This window comes from Pygocentrus nattereri, chromosome 29 (assembly GCF_015220715.1).
Source record: "Pygocentrus nattereri isolate fPygNat1 chromosome 29, fPygNat1.pri, whole genome shotgun sequence".
Lineage (NCBI taxonomy): Eukaryota > Metazoa > Chordata > Actinopteri > Characiformes > Serrasalmidae > Pygocentrus > Pygocentrus nattereri.
The window spans coordinates 7,436,876-7,460,990 of record NC_051239.1 but is presented as its reverse complement, the minus strand read 5'-3'; the positions used below and the strand labels follow the sequence as shown (position 1 = coordinate 7,460,990).

The following is a 24,115-nucleotide window of genomic DNA, read 5'->3' as shown; positions in this document are numbered from 1 at the left end:
TTCTCCTCTGTGGCTGAAATGCAAGAAGTTTAAAGCTTTCACATGGTGATGATGTACAACTTCAGCACAATCACAAAGCCAAAACGCACCCATACCCATACCCGTACACTGAATTCAAAATAGTGACACATTGCTTTGGGAGATGGTCACCAATGTCACAAATATTGACATAAGTACATATACATACTCACTGGATGCAGCAGAGTAATCACTCTGGGAGGATGTTCGGGAGACTGGAGTATAAAATACAGGCAACATTCAATAATAGATTTACAAATTAGAGCATCAGGAGGCTACGTAACAGACACAGTCTTACCTACACGCCTCTTCTTCCACACAATGAAGCCAGCTATTGGTGCGATCACACACACTAATATCACCAGCAGCACAGTGGAAGCTATGACTGCAATGGGTGGACCTGGATCATAATCTGTGAACAACAACATGCAACTAAATCAAGACTCTGAAGACAACTCTACAGTGCTTCTTTTATCTATTCCTGCTATTTTATTAGCCTTTAGTATGTTATTTGTCATGTTATGTAGTTTTCTGTAGCACAACATTGCATGCCTTAGCCTCATTGGTTTGATAGGATTCACAGTTTAGTCTTTTTTTTTGTGCGTCCACTCATCAGTGTTCTCGAACTACAATACCCAGCATGCATTGCGTACATGCATCATACACGAATGGGAATCCCACTAGATAAAACGATCCGGACTGCTAGTATAGTGATTCTAATGTGGAGGCTAACAAATATTAAAGACATATTCCTAGCAGAAAGATCACCAGCCTCAAAGCTGTTGTGACGCTTCAAAAGTTATTCCCATCTTCAAGGTACATCATCAGAAGAGGCGTTTTCTCAGATTTTAAACCATAAAATCAGCTTCTAGAAACACCTATGGCGCCTCCGGAGAAGTGAGTTGGCATGTTTACAACACATAAAACAATGCTTACATTTTTAATTTCTCCAGTTTTGAAGGCCCAGATTAGGCCTAAGGCTAGACTTCAGTGGTGAATGACCATTGGCTGTGCAGTTAAATACAGGACTAGGTGTAAGCCTCGCATGGGAAACTGGCTCTTAAGTTTTAAATATTATGTGAAAACTGGACTTAGTGAGGTGTCTTACCCCAGTGAATGTCCAGCTTGTTGTCCAGGCTGAGGTGAGTGGCTGTGCAGGTGTAGTTATGCTTCTGTTGGAGCTCCTCTGCACTGATCTCCAGACTCTTCCTCATCTGATAAGTTCCGTCTCCATTAGGCAGCAGCTCACCTCCACTGACCAGGTGCTCGGACACAGGCTGGCCGTTCCTCAGCAGCGTCAGGTTGATGTGGCGTGGGTAGAAACCAGTGGCCAGGCAGCTCACACGAGCTCCTCCAGAGTCATAGGGCTTCATCAGGAGTCTCACTCTGGGCTTTACTGCATTTAGCAGAAAAGAAAGGAGAATAGAACTTAACTTTTTTCATACAGGCAGTTCCCGTTTTCCTGATAATTGCTTATTGGTGAAATGTACAGATCAGACAAACACTGTTGCAGAATTACAGTAAGTGAAATTACCTTTTCTGAATATGTGATTCTTCAGTTCTTTCAGAGCTCTCTCTAAAGCTTCAATGCATACAGGGTGCAGAAAATATGCATACAGTTTTTTGTTATATTCCAGCTTTACAGTGTCAAAAACAATAGGCCATTTAGTTTCAGTGTGTAGAGCATGACGGTGTACATTATAGTCCCTCTCCATTCCATTCAGACCATTGAAAGCGTCAAACATCTTCATTCCTCCTGGCTTGTTATTGCTCAACAATTCACAGCACTCAATTCTTTGCTCTGTTTGGACACCTGAAAGAAAACAGAGTGGATCTGTAAACCCAGTGAATTAGGTAGAGCAGGAAAATGTAAAATAGTACAGTGCAGGGAGAATTGGGGAACACTGTCTTAGTGACATGAGATATTCAAGGTTTCGGTGCTTGGGCTGTGACATGAAATCTTTAATACAGACCAAAGAACTTTCACTAGCCAATCACTGTATACATGTTACATTTATTATTCTACCCATTTGGTTGCCTAAAAAACAGAGATACCTAATAAAACCTGTGCAAAAGAGACCACCCTTTATTCATTTACAGGTCAAGTTGAGTAAAAACAATTCATTTTTAGCATGAAGCAAAATAATGGAAAACAGAAAATTACACAGAAGCCTCAACAACAAAATATAATATTTGTCCTGTACTTTTGTTTTCACTTTTTGCCTTTATTACAGCCTCCGTTCTTCTCAGGAGGCTTACTTTCAGTTTTTCAAAGAACTCTGCAGGCACCTTTCCACACCTCCAAAATTCAGTCTTAGAAGTTGCTTGGTCATTTCCTGAAGCAATCCTGAAACACATTCAGTGATGTTGAGATCTGGACTAAGGGGTGGTCAGTCTATTGTTCTGAGAACACCAGCAGCTTCTTTGTTTCATTTGTGCATTATCTTATATCTAATCCCCTCAGAAATACAGCTTGAAAAACTAAATATATATTACTTAATGGCCTTGAAAATTAATCCCTCAAATGGCCAGGGCCCACTAGCAGGCCCAACGTTTTATTACACACTTCATGGTCAGTCCATTGCTCTGAGAGTGCCAGCATCTTCTTTGTTTCATGTGTCCATGACCTTTTCTCAGTGAGGCTTCTTGACAGCTACACATCCTTTCAGACCCATAGTGCTGACTTATCTTGTCAAAGAATTGACTGGGGATTTTTTTTTTTAGATCTGAAGCAAAAGTGGAGTTTGATTTTCTGCTTCCATTGTTTCCATTGTTATCAGGAGTCCCATTTTTTGTAGCTTTTAAAGATTTTTTTGCGAATTTTGCTGCTTTTGCACTTTTTTCATGTTAATTTTGACTGGTTCAAAATTAAACTCATTATAATTTGAATTTAACCATTCATGCTGCACTTGGCAAGCATTAACAAACTATAATTTAACTGATGAAAAAAATGGGAAGTTTCTGCAATACAGTCCCAGATGCATATGTAGCCTCCTGTTCTGTTTTATTCCATGTCTGCACAAGCTTTGTGAGGATCACATTGTATTGGCTCACTCCAGCTCCTGCTCCTTCTGGCTCCACCCCCTCATCCTCTAACTCGCCCGTGGCTTGTTCTGGACTCACTGTGTACATATACTGTTCTGTTTGTTTTACGCTTTGCAAAGGCTTGCTATTTTCTGAAATCAGATCCGTGTTTGCATTTCAAAATGGATTCCTTGTGCCTGGCTTTCCTGATAGTTTCTAATCCTTTTGTTTTTTTCACCCCTGCTTTGTTATCTGGTTTTCTGATTATGGATGTGCCTTGTGTGCACGTGCCTGCCAGTGCATTACCCTCTGCCTGCTCTGATGACCACAAGTGTTGGATTGCCTCAAATAAAGCTACGTGCATTTGCAGGCTGTCTCAACAGAAGTATTCATCCGTAATATCTTTGTAAACACTGATTTATCACTCAGCCATAGTGAGTGAGGAGAATAATGGCCACTGGAGAAGTTTTACAGATTTCTAGTTGTGTCACCTACCGTTAGTGTAATTAAAATGTCTCTTTAGAAAGTTGGCTCGATCTCGCATTTCTACATGCAGTGCTCCAAAAATCATATCAGCAAATTTTTGGTTCTCTTCATTTAATTGCAGGTCTACTTTCATGACTGTCTTCTCTACAACTGAGTCATAGTAAGTAACTAAGATGTCATCCAGCATCATCAGGACAGTGAACTCAGGGAAGGGCGTCTCTCCTACGACAAATGTTGCCACAGAGCAGAGAGAGTGAGAGCCTGCAAAACAGAGCAAGCATGAATTAGCTCTGGTGTACAGTTTTAAGGACGTCACAAAATACCAAATGTATACTCAGTGGCCATTCATTGGTAACTCTGGTAGGCCCTCATCATAAAGACATAGCTGGACCCCTGAAAAAATTCCATGGAATAGGCTCCCCTCTTCCTCTGTACTGCAACAGCTGGAGGCTGGGCATAGCTGACTTTAAACTTAACACTTAGCATGACAACATTATACATCCATTTACTGACTAAAATCTGTTTTAGGGGATATTTCTCTGCTAGAAAATAACAGCACAGACCAGCATGGCTGGTCACCTCCAAAAACAGTTGTGTTTTGGACGTTCCAGAGCATGAAGGCTTTGGAAGATGGTAGTAGTAGCTTAGCAAAAAGGCTAAACAGCTAAACAGCTGTACTCACACACATGCAGGTTCACTGCAGTTCATTTAGAGAATAGAGACTCAAATAAAGACTTGAGTGAGCGGGTAAACCTGTGTTTTTGTGTGTGGCACTGTTAGCTTAAGGTTTAATTCATATCCTCATATCACAGGCTAAAGTTAGCTAAGCCTAGCTAGGCTAAACTTAGCTAACCACCAATTTTGTCTCACTGATGCTGCACTGAGGCGAGTTTGGAGGATGAAGACTGAAATCTGAGCAAGTGAAATCAAATGACTGGTGACGAAAGATGGAATCTTTTGCTTGTTAAGGTTACAGTGAGAGCTTGCTTCTGTTTCTGCTTATTAACTGGTGCATTTATTAGCCAAGCAAGTGGAAACAAGGCACTGCTGTCCACACAGTGCATGTCAAGGTAGACATGTCAAGTTTGAACGGCCCCAGTCAAACCACAAGTTTTATTGGTTTTCTAGGTTGATATTCCAAATGAGCAAACACTTCATGGAGCTGAAATACACTCAATACACTCACTGGCCACTTTATTAGGTACAGTAATAAATTAATAGTAATAAACAGGTACAGGTACACCTGTTCAATTGCTTGTTAACACAAATAGCTAATCAGCCAATCACATGGCTGCATTTAGGCGTGTAGAGGTGGTCAAGACAACTTGCTGAAGTGCAGACCGAGCATCAGAATGGGGAAGAAAGGGGATTTAAGGGACTTTGAACGTGGCGTGGTTGTTGGTGCCAGACGGGCTGGTCTGAGTATTTCAGAAACTGCTGATCTACTGGGATTTTCACACACAACCATCTCTGGGGTTCACAGAGAACGGTCAGAAAAAGAGGAAATATCCAGTGAGCGGTCAGTTGTGTGGACAAAAATGCCTTGTTGATATGAGAGGTCAGAGGAGAATGGGCAGACTGGTTCCAGATGATAGAAAGGCAACAGGAACTCAAATAACCAACCGAAATCTCTGAGGAACGTTTCCAACACCTTGTGGAAAGTATGCCACGAAGAATTAAGGCAGTTCTGAAGGCAAAAGGGGGTCCAACCTTTTACTAGCAAGGTGTACCTAATAAAGTGGCTGGTGAGTGCATGTCAAAATTTTGTGTGCCATTGCAATTTATTTCATTAGTTTAACACATTGAGGAAAAAATAACACATGGAATATAAATTGTGACTTAGCATTTCAACAAACAGTGTTATTTTTAATATGTAATTAACATGTGCAGAAGTGTGTACCTCATAGAGGAAAATCAACAGAACATGTAAATGACCAGGGTCATCCACGCTTTTGCATCTGTATACAACTGACTCAAAAGGGCTTGAGCACATATGTAGCCTAAGCAACAATGTTGGTGTAGAGGATAAAGTCTTCATATCAGAATATTCTTCATATTCTTTCAAACCAAGCATTAGCCTTATGAATATGCTTAGTTATAAATTTGTGGTGATTTTAGAGGGAAATTATGCTGACGTGAACGTATTAGATCACAGTGTAACATTCCTTTGCATTTGTTAAGAAATCCACAGCAAATGAACTAAATTAAAAATGCAATGAATATGTCCTACACTTAAAAGGTTCAGACCTCATATTAAACACAAACAGACATCACCCTGAATGGTAAAAAGACTGAGATCATACCTGTGTTTACAGCAGCTGCTGCAAACGTGAGGATATTTAGTAGAATGTAGAACCTGTTCATGTTTCTGTCCACGTGCTGTGTTTCACTGTAACCTCTCTCACTTAAACAGACTCATTTCCCCTTTTCAGAGCCAGACTCCTCCCTCGCTGGGTGCTGGGTTGTTTTTATTTCTACCACACATGAGGAAGATGCAACATTCCTGGACGTCCGGATTCCCCGGCTGAAAAAATCCAGAGTAAGAATCACTGCAGACAACAGAGCAGGTGTTACTGCTTCAGGTTACTGATAATACAGAAAAAAACAGCATGATTCTCTACATGATAACACTTTATTCATGTTATAGTTTATAGCTGAAGTCAAACTGTAACATCTTTTAAATGCTTGACTCTGATCTGAAGAGGAACTTGGCAATATTTAGTCCAAACACATGACAGAAGTCTAACAGGTTTGGTAATAAATAGCACAGATAACATTCTAGCAGAAGGCCTTTTTGTTTGTTTTGTTGCACAGCTTTCAGTAGACCATATGGCCAAAAGTAAGTGGACATCCCTCCTACGTATTGAGTTCAAGTGTTTCAGGCACAATCATTACTAACAGGTGTATAAAATCAAGCACATAGCCATGCAGCCTCTATAGACAGACATTGGTACCCCAGAGTGAGTCATCCTGAGCTCAGTGATTTTAAAGTTCTAGACTGCCTCTAGAAAGAACATCAGTACAAGAACGGAGCAAGGGGAGCTTCATTAAAATGGGGTTCCATTGTTGAGCACACAAGCCTAGAGATCACAAATTCCCACAGACAAAATCCAAAATGTTGGGTAAAGAGTGGAGGCTGTTGTAGCTGCAAAAGGAGGGGCAAATCCATGGTTTTGAAGTGGGATGACAAGCTATATAAATAGGTTGGATAGTCAGGTGTCCACATACCTTTGGCCATATAATATATTTGGAAATATACACATAGATCCTAAATTACACAGACCCAGTGGACACCACACATTGACTGTGCTTGTTACTGGTCATTGGTTTATGTCGCTGAGTGTACTAGAACAGGGGTGTCAAAGGTTTTTGGTCATTAGATGCTCACATGGTGCAGTGCCTATTAGAGCTGCTGAATATAAAAGTGATCAAGAGCAAAGAATGAAAAGGCAATTTCTAAAATGTAATAGTCATAGAAAACTGCATGTTTTTCATATAAATAACACTGAATGCTGAGAAACCAAATGCTTGGAAATTCCAAGTAATCACCCAAAAAGGCAAAGGCCAAAAGGGCTGTTTTGTACGTCTTTAGTCATGGGACAAACCTAAGACTGCTTATATATGTGGGATAATAATCATTAAGCCATTCACTTGTGTTTGTCCTTTGTGCTCTGTGTTTGTCATATTTCTTTTTCAGTTCTAAAAATAAGCTGAGAAAGCTGAAAGGAAAAGTGTTGGAGACTGTAAGACTGACCTTTCGTCCAGTAGATGGCAACAAATCAAGTGAATTCTGAACCATTACAACAGGCCTCGCCAGTCTTATCCACAAAGGGCTAGTGTGGCTGCTGGTTTTCATTCTAATGAACCCGAAGCATAAGTGATTCCACTGATTTAATCAGTCAGTGTCAGTCATAAAACACCAGATCTGTTATGTGAGCTGTTCTCCTGCTTGGTCAGAATAAAAACCTGCAGTCTCACTGGCCCTTTGCAGATAAGACTGGACACCCCTACATTACAGCAGTGGTTCTAAGCCTTGGGAATCCCATATCTTGAACTGACCCAGCTCATGAAAAGGCACTACTACTACACTACCTACTGACCTTTCATAAGAGATTGTGCTAGAAATACACATACAAGCATAAAAAATTGCTAATTTATTCTGGCACAGAAACATTGACTCTCTATGGAACAATGTTGCCTCAAAGTAACAAACCCATGTTCCTCCCTTTATAATGACATAATGTATGTTTAGTATTCCAAATGTTAATAAAATGAAGGGAAGTGTTTGCATTAATCAAAACATAAAAAATCATTTTTATCCATCCAAAAATATGACTCACATCTGTCAGGGTCTTTTTATTAGTAATTTTTAAACATTCAGTATCATATAAAAATTTGTTATGAGAAATTACTGAAATGTTGCCTCGAAGCAACTCTGTGTAACAATGGAATAGAAATGGAATTAAAATGAGAGAACGCTGCAGTTTCTGGTTTGATTGTCATTTGTTTTTTGTATCGAAATATTTTTATTTAGAATTATTTTTATATTTTAAATATTTATACTCCAGTCGCCCCGGTGACCCAGAAAGACAAGTGGCTTATAAAATGTGTGTGTGTGTGTGTGTGTGTGTGTGTGTTTATTTAGAAATTCTAACCTATGTAGTACTAATATGTAGGCAGTGTTAGGGGCTAGAAGCTTATTCCACTCAATTGTGTCTTATTACAGGCAGCATACAGGTATTTAGCATTAATACAAACATTATTTAAGTTTTACAGTTTTTATTTATTAGTGATGTTGGTGACAAGACCAACTGCCACAGTGTCTCCAGTATATGACAGCTTCACGAATTAGAGGTACAATAGAAAAACTGAAATACACTATACTGCCAAAAGTATTCACCCACCCATCCAAATCATTGAATCCAGGTGTTTCTATCACATCCATGGCCACAGGTGTATAAAGCCAAGCTCCTAGGCCTGCAGACTGCTTCTACAGACGTTAGTGAAAGAATGGGTTGCTCTCAGACTCTTCCTCATCTGATATGTTTCGTCTCCATTAGGCAGCAGCTCACCTCCACTGACCAGGTGCTCGGACACAGGCTGGCTGTTCCTCAGAAGCGTCAGGTTGATGTGGCGTGGGTAGAAACCAGTGATCAGGCAGGTCACAGAAGCTCCTCCAGAGTCATGAGTGGGGAAATAAGCAAACTCTTGCAGAATTACTGGAGGTGAAATTACCTGTCCTAAATATGTGATTCCTCAATTCTTTAAGACCTCTTTCTAACACAGCAATGCACACAGGTTGCAGAAGAGATGCCTACATTGTCTTATGATATTCCATCATCATAGTATCAAAAATGATTGGCCATTTTGACTGAGTGTGTAGAGAATGGTGATGTATATTATAGTCCATCTCAAATCCACTCAAGCCATTGAAAGCATCAATCATTCTCATTTGTCCTGCTGTGTTATTGCTCAACAACTCACAACAATCCAGCCTTTGCTCTGTATGGACACCTAAAAGAAAACAGAATCTGTTATAGTAACATATGATTATATAGTAAACCCAGTAAATCAGGGCAGACGGTATAGAAATGTTCAGTGCAAGGAGATTTGGCTGTCAAAGAATTTAGTCATTCTGCTTTAGTCATTCGGCTGAAATTTGGATCACTGCCTTGTGATGGCCCGAAGACGCTGTCATGCTGTTGCTCGTCTATGTGCTCATCCCCTTTACAGCAGGGCTTTGTTTAGGGAAGAGGGGATAAACCTCAACAGAGGGCTGTGATATAGATAGAACTTGGCTGGAGAGTCACTGTATAGATAGATAGATAGATAGATAGATAGATAGATAGATAGATAGATCAAGAAGAATTACACTGGCTCTGACATGGACTACATGGTTCAAACATGAGCTTGGGCTCAACATACGCTGTTGTTGGGTGCCATAATAACTCAAAAAAGTACATGTTCTTGGAAGGTACATCCTTCAAACACCTGCAGATTCGTAATAGCTGTCAGTGTTCTTCATGTAATTCAAAGCTTATCATTTGAATAAGGTTCTGAAATCCTCCCAAAACGTTTTCATCATTTTATCACCAGCTTCAATCCACTGCTGCTCCCACAATCACCCAGCAGGACTGCCGTCTGTCTCATGAACTAAGTAAAAGTGATATATTTTTTGGCAAGTTTTAACAAAAAAGCTATAAATATAGGAACCACATTTGCACAAAGTAACAAAACATGTCATCACATTAAGCTGAACGAATAACATGACTAATATTTTTAAATAGAAGTGCTTTTGAAGAGTGGACCTCAGCACATTCCCTGCTCTCTAAGGAACTGCAGCGGAGATATTCTCAATGTTCTGTCATCCATCCATCCATTTTCTAAGCCGCTCCTCCGTCAGGGTCGCGGGATGTTCTATCATGTTACCTTTTTATTCTGTCCTCTCTCCAGCGATTGTGATTTATAAATATTATTCTAAAAGTATTCTCCCAAAAAAAAAAAAAAATCTAAAGTTTGTTCTAAAAGACTGCTTTTACAAAATGTACCTTAAACCTAAACCTAGCCATTTACCATTTAACAAAGGGAAGTGAGGACACTTAACAGCTGATGGTGAAATACAACAGTGAAATTTCACTAATATAATTTACCAAAGCTCTGTTTATAAATGCGCATGAGTGTAGTAAATAGACCGTTTGGCATATGTGTGTATGACTTACCATTAGTATAATTAAAATGTTGCTTAAGAAAATTGGCACACTTTAGCATTCTCTTGTGTAGCGCTCCAAATACCATCTTAGCGACTCCTTGCTCTTTATCATCTAACTACCTGTCAATTTTCCTAACTGCCTTCTGTTCAACTGAATCATAATGTGAGATGACAATGTGGGGCAATAAACTCAGGGAAAGGCGTCTCTCCTATGATGAATGTCGCCACAGAGCAAAGAGAGTGAGAGCCTGCAAAACAGAGCAAGCATAGGTTAGCTCTCATATATGGTTTTTAGCACATGAAGACCCCAAATATGCACTCAGTGGGTATTTTATTAGGTATTTATGCACTATAACTGACCACAATAAGCAGCTACGTAAATCTTTTAAGGTCACTTTTTGACACCATTGTTGTCCTCTGTGTCTGGTGACTAACTGAACTGGAGTCTTGCTTAATATGTAAGTCTTATCAACAGTTTTAGCCTATTTTATGGTTCTGATTAAAAAAGTAGGTGGGTGTAATATGCATTCATATGCATTTTAATGCATTAATTCACTGAGTAGTTTGTTTATTGGGTATGAGTTGCACCTCCTTGGCCTTCAGAATAGCATGTATTTGCCTGGACATGGATGACGTGCTGTGCATGAAAGTTGCACCATGCGGAAAATTGATGTAATCTGTAGCTGTTGGAAATGGGAGGGCTGCGAACAGCCATTACCACTTCATCCCAAAGATTCTAGACAGGGTTGAGATCCAGCCCGGTTGAGGCCTGTGTATTGTTGTGCACTGACCCCTCTGATCTACAAGCTTTAGTCTCCAGGATTCACCAGTCATTTAATTTTTTTTGCATATTTCTTGGTAAATGCTTGACAATAGACCATTCTGTGTTCAAAGTGACCTTTGCTACATTCACATTGCAGGCAAATTGGATTTCTCAGATCAGACCTTTTGAGATGACTGTCTGCACTGCTGATCAGACTGAATTTGTGTGTCCAGACATCACCAAGGCATCTGCAAATGTTCCTGTGGTAATGATGTAGGCATCAGGAACTACATAGCTACACTGGTGATACAGATTTCAAATGCAGGAGAGATGGAGGTGCATCATCTTGCCTGCCAAACTTTTCAAAATTCTCTGACATGAACATTAATGTTTAGAGCTCTTCTGGGATCCGAGCACTTCCGTCTCTCTGGACTTGACATCGTCTTTGTTTTTCGCGTTAAAATACGTTTAAAAATTTGACTGGCTGATTTGAGCAGCCAAAGCATCCAGACTGAGGTTCATCTGTAAATTTCTGTCTGTAATCACATTTCAAACCAACATAAATCAACTGGATGCAATCTGGATATGCCAAAAATCTGATTTCATCTGGTTGTGCTGTTCAGACTATCAAAAATTAGTCTGGATACAATCTGGATATGCCAAAAATCAGATCTGGGCTGGCAGTCTGAACAAGACTATGTGTGTCTTTAACTGTGTGAGAGTCTGTTTATCTATAAGCCTAATAGAATCATCTAACCATGTAATTTAATGCAGTGCACAGAAAGATGTGTAAACACGCTTTTGGCTCAGAAGCTCTCAGAGTTCAAATCGTTTTTCTCATGCAATATCATGTTTTGCTTCGGTTTTGTTTGAAGAGACTAATGTAGCCGAGTCAAATGATCAGGTTAGGATTGCAGATGTACAGAAAGTCAACTTCATCACTCAAGTATACACATGCCTGTCTGCATGTCTTTGGACTTTGGGAAGAAACCCATACAGACACGGAGAGAACATGCAAACTCTACACAGAAAGGACCCTGGTCACCCAGCCAGGCAATCAAACCCAGGCTCTTCTTGCTGTGAGGCAACAGCACTACCCACCCGAAAAGCCTGAAAGTCCAAAAAAATGACTCATTTTCTTTTACCTGAGTAGTTTCCTTTATTAATACTTTTACTTGAACTCAAGTAAATGATCTTCATAGTCAACAGTACTCATACTTAAGTAGGGAGTTTCAGTACTCTTTCCACTGCTGTGTATACCATACTTTTTGAAAAGTAGAAAGTGTGTGAAAGGTAGGGACTGTAGCTAATAAACTGGCGACTCAATGCATAGCCAAAAACACACAAAATATTCAGACTGCACTGCTCTTACAGCGGGTCACTCATAACAGAGGTCACTGGACACATGGCAGAACTGTGCTGAAGATAATTCTGGCCAGCTAACATCCAGCAACAATGTGCCAGCCTCTCAAAATGGGTTTACCCAGAAGAGCTATAGAGTTGGCACCACTGAATCCATGCCTTAACATCATAAACAAAGAACTGACATTATTAAAAACCCAAATTGTTCCGTTTGTGGTCTATTTTACGTTGCACTTTACACTGGCAACACAGACAATAACTTACATAACAAAAGACATGATTTCAAAACTTGTTTACTCTTCCATCACAGTAATAATTGGATCACATACTGGGTTAATAACATCATCTTATCAAAAACGTTAAACTTGCTTTTGGTAAAACACACATTGCTAATGAATATGCATGAATATACAGCACACCTATAAGATTCAATCCTGCACTTTGCATTAATATAATCACAGAAGGCATGATCTAAATGATAAAATGACTGTGAACGTATCTGTTTTTACTGTAGCTACAGCTGTAAATGTGAGAATACTCAGTAAAATGTAGAACCTGTTCATGTTGTATTTTGCTGTTATCTCTGCAAAACACAGACCTAAAAAAACAGACTTACTTCCCCTTTCAGAGTCAAACTCCTTCCTGATTGCACACGGCACTTTTTTCTGACGCTATACACACAAGGAATGTACACCTACCTGTGCAACGATTGAGGATGACAAAGTTCCCAAGGTGGAAAATTACAATCTACAGTACTGGAGTTAGAGTATGATGCTCAGAGTTAACAGTGAAGCAACAGTATGATTCTCTACGTTAATCCACTTTCATTACTGTGTTGTGAACATTGCAGTTCCATAGTTAGTGTTAAAATGGGAAGGCAACACAAATGCCTGTCATTTTTTGGTCTGAAAAGGACCCTGGCAAGGTCTGACAGGTTTTGTGATGAAGAGAGCAGTATCATGTTAAACTTTGAAATTTCTTTGCTGTGTCCTGTAAATTTCAAAATTGCAGTTACTGCACTCAAACTTGCCCAACCCTAAAATATGCACAACTGCGGCATAATAATAATAACAATAATAAATTACATTTATATAGCGCCTTTCACAAACCCAAGGTCGCTTACCGGCATAGTGTTCAACATGTGCGCTTGCATGTACTCGCTTGAGTTTATCTACCTCTGCTCTGATGATGCACAGCATCTAGAATGAACAAAACAAAGATTACACCCCAGCCGAGCTTTGCATTACATAATAATGTTGTTTTTAGGCTATAATTGATCATTTAACAGCATGACTAAAGACCTTGTACAGAAGATCCCATGGTCAAATAAAAAGAAATTGTTTTATTTAATCTTTTATCAGAAACGAATACAAAATTTACTCTTATTATTTAAAAATCAAGTATTTCAAAACTTTTGTTTCGTTATTTAGTGTTATTTCTATGCATATATCCAATCCAGTTTTTTGGCCCATTCCTCTTGGTAAAATGTCTTCAATATTCCCTCTGAAGGAATCATTTCAAAATAAAACATCAGTGGAATTGTAGTCACGAGGCCAGCCATGTGTGCAGCTCCACTGTAATTTTCATAAGCCAAATATTTTTTAAAGCATGGAAACCACAAGGTTTTATATTTTTCATTTTCTAGAGCAACTATCACAGAGGTCTACAATGTACAGTCAGGTCCATAAATATTGGGACAATGAAACTATTTTGGTGTTTTTGCCTCCGGATTGAATGGATTTAAAACGAAGCAATCAAGATATGATTGAAGTGTTGACTTTCAACATTAATTCAAGAGATTTAACAAAAATATTGCATTAAAAGTTTAGGAACATACACCCATTTTTAACATAGTCCCTCCACATTTACAGGCTCAAAAGTAATTAAACAAACTAACAGAATTAAAAATGCAAGGATTATTAGGAGGCAAGCCATTTCCAGTCCATGACTGCCTGAAGTCTGGAACTCATGGCCATCACCAAATGAGTTTCCTCTCTTGAGACGCAGCCACACATGCCCATACCATAAAACTACCTCCACCATGTTTGACAGATGATGTAGTGTTCCTCAGATCATGATCCTTTCCTTCTGCATACTCTTCTCTTCCCATCATTCCAGTACAGAACTAGGCAGACCTTTTAGATGTTTTCTAGTAAAGTCTTGTCTGGCCTTATTGAGTATTGCCAGGGGTCTGCATCTTGAGGTAAGCCCTCTGTATTTACATTCATGAGAATGTCTCTTGATTGTAGACTTTGACAACGACACAGCAACCTTCTCCAGAATGTCCTTGACTTGACTGGATGTTGTGAAGGGGTTTTTCTTCAGTCATTCTGTGATCTTTCAAGCCTTTTAGTGTTTCTGAGCTCGCCAGTGCATTCCTGGGCACTCCTAAAGTTCCTGCTATCTCTCTGAGAGGATAATGATGGAACATGAACCAACTTTTGTTTGGACGATGTAAAAAAGGCTCTAATACCTAAACGGTCAATGCAAAATGTTTGATCATTTCTTTGATTCAAAGCTGAAAGTCCCTTTTGCAATTGTAGATTTCATTTCAAATCTATATGTACCGAGGCAAAATTACAAAAGTCATGTCCCTGTCCTTTTGCTTATGGACCAGGCTGTAGGAAACAGCATCACATAATAGTGGTACAGTGCAAAAATTGAAACACAAACAAGTTCGTTTACAGTGAAATGTCAGGACATATTTGCACAAATCCAACCATTACAGTTCAAATGAAAGAGCTCTATTGTAAACCTCAAAAACAGTTGAATATTAGAAAACTGTACAGCCACAGAAAGTATATTTTGTCTATAGCGAAGCCTAATCTGTCCATGTCTTCAGTTCTTCACTTCCTCCAGCTCGTTCTCCTCTGTGGCTGAAATGAAAGAAGTTTTCACATAGTGATCAGCACATGTGTGCTTCTGATGAAGATTCAGATTGGGATCAATAAAGGAATCTGAATCTGAACACTCACTTGAAGCGGCAGAGTAATCATTCTGGGAGGACGTCCGGGAGACTGGAGTATAAAATACAGGTGGCATTCAGTAATACAGTGACATATTATTGCATCAACGGAACAGATATTCATTGCGGCCTTTTTGCTTGACTGTGTTTCTTGTGCATTTTTCCAGAGAAGCTGCTCACAGTCTTACCTTCACGTCTCTTGTTCCACACAATGAAGCCAGCTATTGGTGCGAACACACACACTAATATCACCAGCAGCACAGTGGAAGCTATGACTGCAATGGGTGGACCTGGATCATAATCTGTGAACAGCATTCATGTAACAAAAAAAACACTCAGTCATTGAGGGTACCTCTACACTGCTAGGGGGCAAAACTAGCATTTGATATGTTATTTCTCGTATGTAATATTATATAATGTTCTTAACTGCCCCGCTGCATCCCAGAATTCACCATTTTGTATACACTTTTTCATCTACTGTCATACTACAATTCCCAGCATGCATTACGCAAATATATCATATAACAATTAGGAAGTCCACTCCCCCCCCCCAATAATGAAATCCTGACTGCTAGCGTAGCTGCTGATGTAGAGGCTAGCAAATATAGATGTCATATTCAGCTTCCTTGAAGAAATATTAGCCATCTGGCTTAATTCTTCGTTCTTCCACCTTCAAGATACATCATCAGAAGGGGATTTTTAGTCTTTAAACCAGAAAATCTGATTCTGAAGATTACTATGATAGCACTGAAATGAGGCAAATTGGCATGTTTACAACAAATGAAGCAATGGTTACATTTTTAATTTTGGCCAAATTACCCCTTTAAAGGGCAGTTTCCTGGACCCATATACACCTAATCACCACTGGCTTTGCAGTTAAATACAGGACCGGGCTTAACCAAACTATAGAAAACTGGCCATAAAGTTTTGAATATTTTATATTCAATGTATTTTATATCTAATAACTGGACAACATAAGATGTCGCACCCCAGTGAACGTCCAGCTTGTCCAGGCTGAGGTGAGTGGCTGTGCAGGTGTAGTTGTGCTTCTGTTGGAGCTCCTCTGCACTGATCTCCAGACTCTTCCTCATCTGATATGTTCTGTCTCCATTAGGCAGCAGCTCACCTCCATTGACCAGGTGCTCGGACACAGGCTGGCCGTTCCTCAGCAGCGTCAGGTTGATGTAGCGTGGGTAGAAACCAGTGGCCAGGCAGCTCACACGAGCTCCTCCAGAGTCATGGGGCTTCATCAGGAGTCTCACTCTGGGCTTTACTGGGTTTAGCAAAATAAACAAATGAATAGTTTAAAAAGAACTGTTGAACAATGTGGGATGCAGGGTGGGGAAATATATTGATTAGACAAACACTTATTACTGACACAGAATTACTGTAAGTGAAGTTACCTTTCCTGTATACATGATTCTTCAGTTCTTTCAGAGCTCTCTCTAACACGCCAACGCAAACAGGGTGGAGAAAATATGCATACAGTTTCTTCTGATATTCCAACTGCACGGTGTCAAAAGCAATAGGCCATTTAGTTTCAGTGAGTAGAGAATGTTGATATATATTATAGTCCTCCTCCATTCCACTTAAGCCATTGAAAGCATCAGTCATCTTCATTCGTCCTGGTTTGTTGTTGCTCAACAATTCACAACACACCATTTTTTGTTCTGCTTGAACACCTAAAAACATATATGTAAAGGAAAAAGCAGTAAATCAGGTGTGGTAGAGCAGAAAAATATGAAAATGGGCAGTGCAGGAAGGGCCAGGAAACACTGTCATAGATTTTGCTAATGACACCTATTGTGTTATGCAGATATTCAGCACCAGTGTAAAAGATTATACAGAGCCGCTTAGGAAGCAACCACAGTGTAGTGTGGAAACAGAGTCGTTCTTCTGATCTAATGTGCTTCATTCAGCTCTGCTCTCACAGAAAATCTAATATATCACTGCTGTCAGAACAAAACCTTGTATCTCCAAAATGGTAACTTTACAGGAGAAGAAAAAAACCTACTTTACTTTACATGTATGTCAATGGAACCAGACTTTTTTACAAATCATTTTGGGTAATTTTTTTTGTGTCACGATTGGCCCCTCCGAGTCCTGTCCATGTGTTCCTGTTGTGTTTTGGTTTAGCCTGCTGTTCTTTGTTTTGGTTTTTTAGTCCATCCCCCTTGTTTCGTGACTCCACCCCTGATTTTTTCCACCTGTATTCCCGCCTGTTCCTCGTTTACCCTGTTATTATTTAAGCCCTGTGTTTGTCTTTTGTCTTTGCTGGTCTTTGTTGTTTGAACTGTTCTGGTTGTGTTTATATGTTGCTTCGGTGCTTCTGTGTTTATCATGTCTGACTTTAAATCTATCCGGGTTGGCCATCTGACTTTGGACCGTTATGACCCTGATTTGGGATTTGCCCACAATAAAAGTCACTTATCTCCGCATATGCGTCCGCAATCTCTCTCCCCGGGCCATTCATTGTGAAATTTACAAACAATATAAAGGGCAACAGGCATTTTCAAATTATGTCAAAAACTGGAAAACAACAAAAATGGAGATAGGAGGTTTTGTTCTGACAGCAGCAATAGAAAAAAATAATAAAAACACGCACTGATGCAGCATCCTCATGACTAACCACACTATGACCCACAGTTTATAAAACACTGAGTTGTAAGATCCAATGTTATTAAGGTCCAGGAACCTCATTAATCTGACAGATCCATCACTACTCACTGTCTTGGAACCTCGTCATTTACAAATTAAGCCCTGCTCTTTTGGCAATAATTAAGAAGTTTAAAACAGCTGGAGCCGTAGTGAACCTGCCTGAACAGGAAGTATGTATATTGTAGCGTGTTCTTAATGTTAATTTTGGAGTGTCAGTTCTCTAGCATTTATTCTATGGGTTGTTCTGATAAGGACTCTTAAAGAGAAGATGGGGCTAGCCCGTCTGGTGTTCTGAAGCATTGCATCAGCCTGTCGCTGACAGCTGAGTTGGCAAAGGTTAAAGGTTCCCTCATGTACAGTGTCGACCAGTGGAGGATGGGCTCCCCTTTTGAGTCTTGGTTCCTCTCAAGGTTCCTTCCTCTTGCTCTTAGGGAGTTTTCCTTGCCACTGTTGCCTTTGGCTTCCTCATGGGGGATCGGATCTGGATTTTTCTCTAAAGCTGTCTTGTGACAACACCTGTTGCAAAACTTTGACTTGACTTTGACTTGACTACAGTGTGGCTCTGGCCAACTACAGCCTTTAATAAAGCACAGCAACTTGTGCATAAACTGGATCTGTTCCTCAGCAGTACCACCACAATATGTTACTACCATGCACAGTAAGAAGGGTAGTTAGAGAGACAAACATTTCTCCAAGGATCACAGTTAGGGATGTACAAGTCTCACAAAGGTCTTTGATAGCAGCTCCTGAAACTGTGACTGAGATTGGGATCTATGGTCAGATGTGACAAACATTCAAGGTGGGTTTGAAACAAAAAGCAGGACTAAATTTTTAAAATATGGTCTAGGATCTGTGATGTTTTCTTCAAAGGCCTGAGGAACCTTGTTAGGATATATGGCATCATTTGGTCATGCATGTTTCTCCTCTACAACATCCAGATGATTTGACCCTTTCTCTCTAGTGAGGCCAACCTGGTGCTAGTTCAGTCTCTTGTCATCTCAGGGTTTGCTGTAACTCACTCCTGGCTAGTCTTCCTATGCAGACCATCACACCCTTGCAACTGATCCAGGATTCTTTTGCGTGGCTTGACTTCAATCTTCCCAAGTTCACTAAGATCATTCCATTCCTGCATTACCTTAACTGGCTTCCTGAGGTGCCTGCATCAGATTTAATACCCTGATGCTTGGCTACAAAGCCAAAAATGGACCAGCCCTTCCCTATCTGACCTCGAGCCCTTTGAGCTTCAGTACAGCTTGGCTTGACCCACCTTCCTTCAAGACGCCTGGAAAACAAGCATCAAGACTTCTCTTTGTCCTGGAACCCAGCTGGTGGAACTTCCACTGGCTGACCGAAAAGCCCCTTGGTCTCTTCAAAGGCTAGCTAAAACCCATCTCTTTATGAAGTGCTTAAATGAAACGCTTTTGGAAATGTCTTGTATTGCGCTCACGTAATAATTCTGTATTTTGCTTCTAGGTATCAGCACTGACTCTTGTTTCTGGCAGTGTCTTAGCTCAAGGCTATTTTGGACACTAACCTACTTGTACTAGCTAGGATACATTCTCTGGACATCAAAGCATTTTTGTAAGTTGCACTGTATAATAGCACTTACTAAATGCCCTAAATGTAAATGTATTCATGGACTCTATGAAGAAACGGGAAGTTTTAAATGAAAATATTCTGGCCTTTGGCTAAAAAAACCCTGAACGGGATCATGTGATCCAAAACATGCATCCATATCTGCACAAAAATGATACAGTTACCACAGAATCAAGCTTTTGACATGGCCATGCCAGTCCCCTGACAACAATCCAACTTAAAACCTCTGGGGTGAGCTGAAGAAGCAAGTTTGAATGGGTTGGTTACTTTCTATTCTACCACATCATGAAGCATTATAGAAGACTCACTGTAGTTAAGTTGGCAAGGGAAGTTGGACCAGGGCTGCTAGTAATTGGGAGGCAAAGTTATTTTTGAGTTATTGTTTTCTTAGACTTAATTTACCTCAGTTAAAGGTTAGGTTTTGTGTTCATTGTGAGTTTGAGGTAGTTAACCAGTTTTAGCCATCTTCGTCCCACCAAACTAAGCAGCCTCCGTAATTCGTAATGTAACTATGGGAAGTGAGCAATCAATGCTGTTTAAATACTGAAACACGGGTCTGTTTATATAGCTTTATAAATGCAGCAGATGAATAATATAACTGTATATGTTTCACTTGCCATTGGTGTGATTAAAATGCTGCTTAAGAAAATTGGCACGGCTGTGCATGTCTTTGTGTAGTGCTCCAAAAATCATATCAGAAAATTCTTGCTCTTCATCATTTAACTTCATTTCTACTCTCATTACTGCCTTCTGCTCAGCTGAATCATAACATGAGATAACAATGTCATCCAGCATCATCAGGACGGTAAACTCAGGGAAGGGCGTCTCTCCTATGATGAATGTCGCCACAGAGCAGAGAGAGTGAGAGCCTGCAAAACAGAGCAAGCATGGATTAGCTTCAGATGCATGGATTAGCTCAGGATTAGTTTTAGGATGTAGGGTGCACTGAACCCTTTTGGAACAGCATTTGTTTAAAAAAAAATCTTTTCCATTTTTTATAAAATTTCATATTATTTTATATCATATTTATTTCCAGTAGAACGTATTAGTGTTGTGGCAAAGGCTGCTGGAGCAGAGTCTGAGTCATGATTGAGATAAGAAGAGAACGGAATAAGATTTTTTACATAATATCAAAATAAAAAGATGCCAATCTAAAAATGCATACATGCAAAGTACACACATACAGCAGCGATATATATATATATATATATATATATATACATACATACATACAGTGGGACAAAAAAGTATTTAGTCAGCCACGGATTGTGCAAGTTCTCCTACTTAGAAAGATGAGAGGTCTGTAATTTTCATCAGAGGTTCACTTCAACTATGAGATACAAAATGAGAAATAAAATCCAGGAAATCATATTGTAGGATTTTTAAAGAATTTATTTGTAAATTATGGTGGAAAATAAGTATTTGGTCAGCCACAAACAAGCAAGATTTCTATCTCTCACAGACCTGTAACTTCTTCTTTAAGGAGCTCTTCTGTCCTCCACTCGTTACCTGTATTAATGGCACCTGTTTGACCTCGTTATCTGTATAAAAGACACCTGTCCACAACCTCAAACAGTCAGACTCCAAACTCAACCATGGCCAAGACCAAAGAGCTGTCGAAGGACACCAGGAAGAAAATTGTAGACCTGCACCAGGCTGGGAAGAGTGAATCTACAGTAGGCAAGCAGGTTGGTGGGAATAAATCAACTGTGGGAGCAAGTGTAAGAAAATGGAAGACCATTGATCATCTCCCTCGATCTGGGGCCCCACGCAAGATCTCATCCTTTGGGGTCATAATGATCATGAGAACGGTGAGTAAAAATCCCAGAACTACACGCAGGGACCTGATGAATGACCTGCAGAGAGCTGGGACCAAAGTAACAAAGGTTGCCCTCAGTAACACACGACGCCGAGAGGGACTCAATCCTGCAGTGCAAGGCGTGTCCCCCTGCTTAAGCCAGTACATGTCCAGACCCGTCTGAAGTTTGCCAGAGAGCATATGGATGATCAAGAAGAGGATTGGGAGAATATCATGTGATCAGATGAAATCAAAATAGAACTTTTTGGTAAAAACTCAACTTGTCGTGTTTGGAGGAAGAAGAATGCTGAGTTGCATCCCAAGAACACCAAACCTGCTGTGAAGCATGGGGGTGGAAACATCAGGCTTTGGGGCTGTTTTTCTGCAAAGGGGACAGGACGACTGATCTGTGTTAAGGGAACAATGAACGGGGTCATGTACGGGGCCATGTATCGTGAGATTTTATGCCAAAACCTCCTTCCATCAGTGAGAGCATTGAAGATGGAACGTGGCTGGGTCTTCCAGCATGACAGTGATCCCAAACACACCGCTCGGGCAACGAAGGAGTGGCTCCGTAAAAAGCATTTCGAGGTCCTGGAGTGGCCTAGCCAGTCTCCAGACCTCAACCCCATAGAAAATTTGTGGAGGGAGTTGAAAGTCTGTGTTGCCCAGCGAGAGCCCCAAAACATCACTGCTCTAGAGGAGATCTGCAGGAGGAATGGGCCAAAATACCAGCTACAGTGTGCAAACCTGGTGAAGACTTACAGGAAACGTTTGACCTCCATCATTGCCAACAAAGGTTATGTTACAAAGTATTGAGTTGAACTTTTGTTATTGACCAAATACTTATTTTCCACCATAAATTACAAATAAATTCTTTAAAAATCCTACAATGTGATTTCCTGGATTTTTTTTTTTTTTCTTTTTTTCATTTTGTCTCTCATAGTTGAAGTGTACCTATGATGAAAATTACAGACCTCTCTCATCTGTCTAAGTAGGAGAACTTGCACAATCAGTGGCTGACTAAATACACTTTTTGTCCCACTGCATATATATATATATATATATATATATATATATATATATATATATATATATACACACACACAGTCACCCACACATCATTAAATTCAGGTGTTCCAGTCACTTCCATGGCCACAGATGTATAAAGCCGAGCCCCTAGGCCTGCAGACTGCTTCTACAGACATTAGTGAAAGAATGGGTCACTCTCAGGAGCTCAGTGAATTCCAGCGTGGTACCGTGATCGGACACCACCTGTGGAACAAGTCCAGTCGTGAAATTTCCTCACTACTAAATATTCCACAGTCAGTGGGATTATAACAAATTGGGAATGACAGCAACTCAGCCACTTTATTAGGTACACCTTGCTAGTAAAAGGTTGGACCCCCTTTTGCCTTCAGAACTGCCTTAATTCTTTGTGGCACACTTTCAACAAGGTGTTCCTCAGAGCTCTTGGTTGGTTATTTGAGTTACTGTTGCCTTTCTATCAAGAATCAAAAAAACTCTCTTTGCAGGTACATTTCAGATGCATTCGTGGTACATTAATTATAGCTAACGAAATCTTGAACATGTGATCCACCAAAATCCCAAGAAAGAAAAAGACTGAGATCATACCTGTGTTTACAGCAGCTGCTGCAAACGTGAGGATATTTAGTAGAATGTAGAACCTGTTCATGTTTCTGTCCATGTGCTGTGTTTCACTGTAACCTCTCTCACTTAAACAGACTCATTTCCCCTTTTCAGAGCCAGACTCCTCCCTCGTTGGGTGCTGGGTTGTTTTTATTTCTACCACACATGAGGAAGATGCAACATTCCTGGACGTCCGGATTTCCCCAGGTGAAGTTTTGTGCAGGAATCACTGTAAACAGCAGAAGGTTTTACTGTTAGGTGTTACTGAAGTAGCAGCATAATTCTCCTTAGAACTCTATTGTTTATACTACATAGCTGACGTGTGTTGAGAGCAGTCAAGTTGAGCCCATCGTAATATCAGCTTTTAAATGCTTGATTCTGATCTAAAGAGGAAGCAGGCAAGACTGAGCTGACAAGCATGGTGACAAACCTGATTAGTGATAAAGAGTCCAGATCAAGGCTTTTTTTGCTGAGGTGTACAATCTTCAGTATTTGCAGACAATACTGACACAATGACTGTGCATGTTCCTTTTGCTGTTTGTGTTGCTGAGCATCAGTTTACATCACTGAAGAGCACTAAAGCTAAGTCTTATTTCACCCGTAGCCTATTCAGTGGTGTAAAGCACCACCAATGGACTGGAGTGACCAATCACGCTTCTCTGTCTGGCAATCCGATGGACGACTCTGGGTTTGGCGGTTGTCAGGAGAACGATATTTCTCTGACTGCATCGTGCCAAGTGTAAAGTTTGGTGGAGGGGGGATCATGGTGTGGGGTTGTTTTTCAGGAGTTGGGCTCGGCCACTTAGTTCCAGTGAAAGGAACTCCTAATGCTTCAGTAGACCAAGAGATTTTGGACAGTTTCATGCTCCCAACTTTGTGAGAACTTTATGGGGACATGACACAAAGACTGTGCTTGTTCCTTTTGCTGTTTGTGTTGCTAAGCTACATCACTGAGGAACACTAAACCTTATGTTACCTTATGTAGCCTGCTCAGAACAAAACTGGGCAAGGCGACTTTTCAACTCTAAAGAGGATTTTTATCTAAAGAGGAAATAGGCTTGAATTATCTCGAGCATGGAAGGGAAG

At 40.2% G+C, this 24,115-nt stretch overlaps 3 protein-coding genes across 4 annotated transcripts in view; all 3 read right to left on the bottom strand.

Annotated features, from left to right (window-relative positions):
* Positions 1-5,912, bottom strand: part of LOC108441908 (major histocompatibility complex class I-related gene protein-like) — a 6,235-nt gene extending 323 nt beyond the window's left edge. The window contains exons 1-7 of one of the 2 annotated variants that reach the window (XM_017721673.2): positions 5,832-5,912; positions 3,538-3,789; positions 1,553-1,831; positions 1,127-1,414; positions 317-430; positions 188-233; positions 1-13 (exon numbers count right to left, since the gene is read on the bottom strand). The exon at positions 1-13 is cut by the window's left edge and continues 323 nt beyond it. In XM_017721673.2, coding sequence (XP_017577162.2) covers positions 1-13; positions 188-233; positions 317-430; positions 1,127-1,414; positions 1,553-1,831; positions 3,538-3,789; positions 5,832-5,892 — 1,053 coding nt within the window. In that variant the 5' untranslated portion in view covers positions 5,893-5,912. The remainder of the gene's footprint in view (positions 14-187; positions 234-316; positions 431-1,126; positions 1,415-1,552; positions 1,832-3,537; positions 3,790-5,831) is intronic. The other variant, XM_017721674.2, reaches the window with a different exon arrangement.
* A 44-nt stretch (positions 5,913-5,956) lies between these two features.
* On the bottom strand, positions 5,957-13,582 carry LOC108441904 (major histocompatibility complex class I-related gene protein-like). The gene is made up of 4 exons (XM_037536002.1): positions 13,486-13,582; positions 8,847-9,042; positions 8,548-8,725; positions 5,957-6,052 (listed from the first exon to the last, which is right to left on the bottom strand). Exons 1-4 carry the CDS (start codon positions 13,559-13,561, stop codon positions 5,957-5,959), a joined length of 546 nt encoding a protein of 181 aa, XP_037391899.1. The 5' UTR covers positions 13,562-13,582.
* Positions 13,583-13,684: 102 nt separating this feature from the next.
* LOC108441899 (major histocompatibility complex class I-related gene protein-like) lies at positions 13,685-23,187 on the bottom strand. The gene is made up of 7 exons (XM_017721656.2): positions 23,015-23,187; positions 20,199-20,450; positions 16,731-17,009; positions 16,316-16,600; positions 15,516-15,629; positions 15,338-15,379; positions 13,685-15,238 (listed from the first exon to the last, which is right to left on the bottom strand). The coding sequence occupies exons 1-7, from the start codon at positions 23,085-23,087 to the stop codon at positions 15,201-15,203; spliced, it is 1,083 nt and encodes a 360-aa protein (XP_017577145.2). The 5' UTR covers positions 23,088-23,187; the 3' UTR covers positions 13,685-15,200.
* Positions 23,188-24,115: the final 928 nt, after the last annotated feature.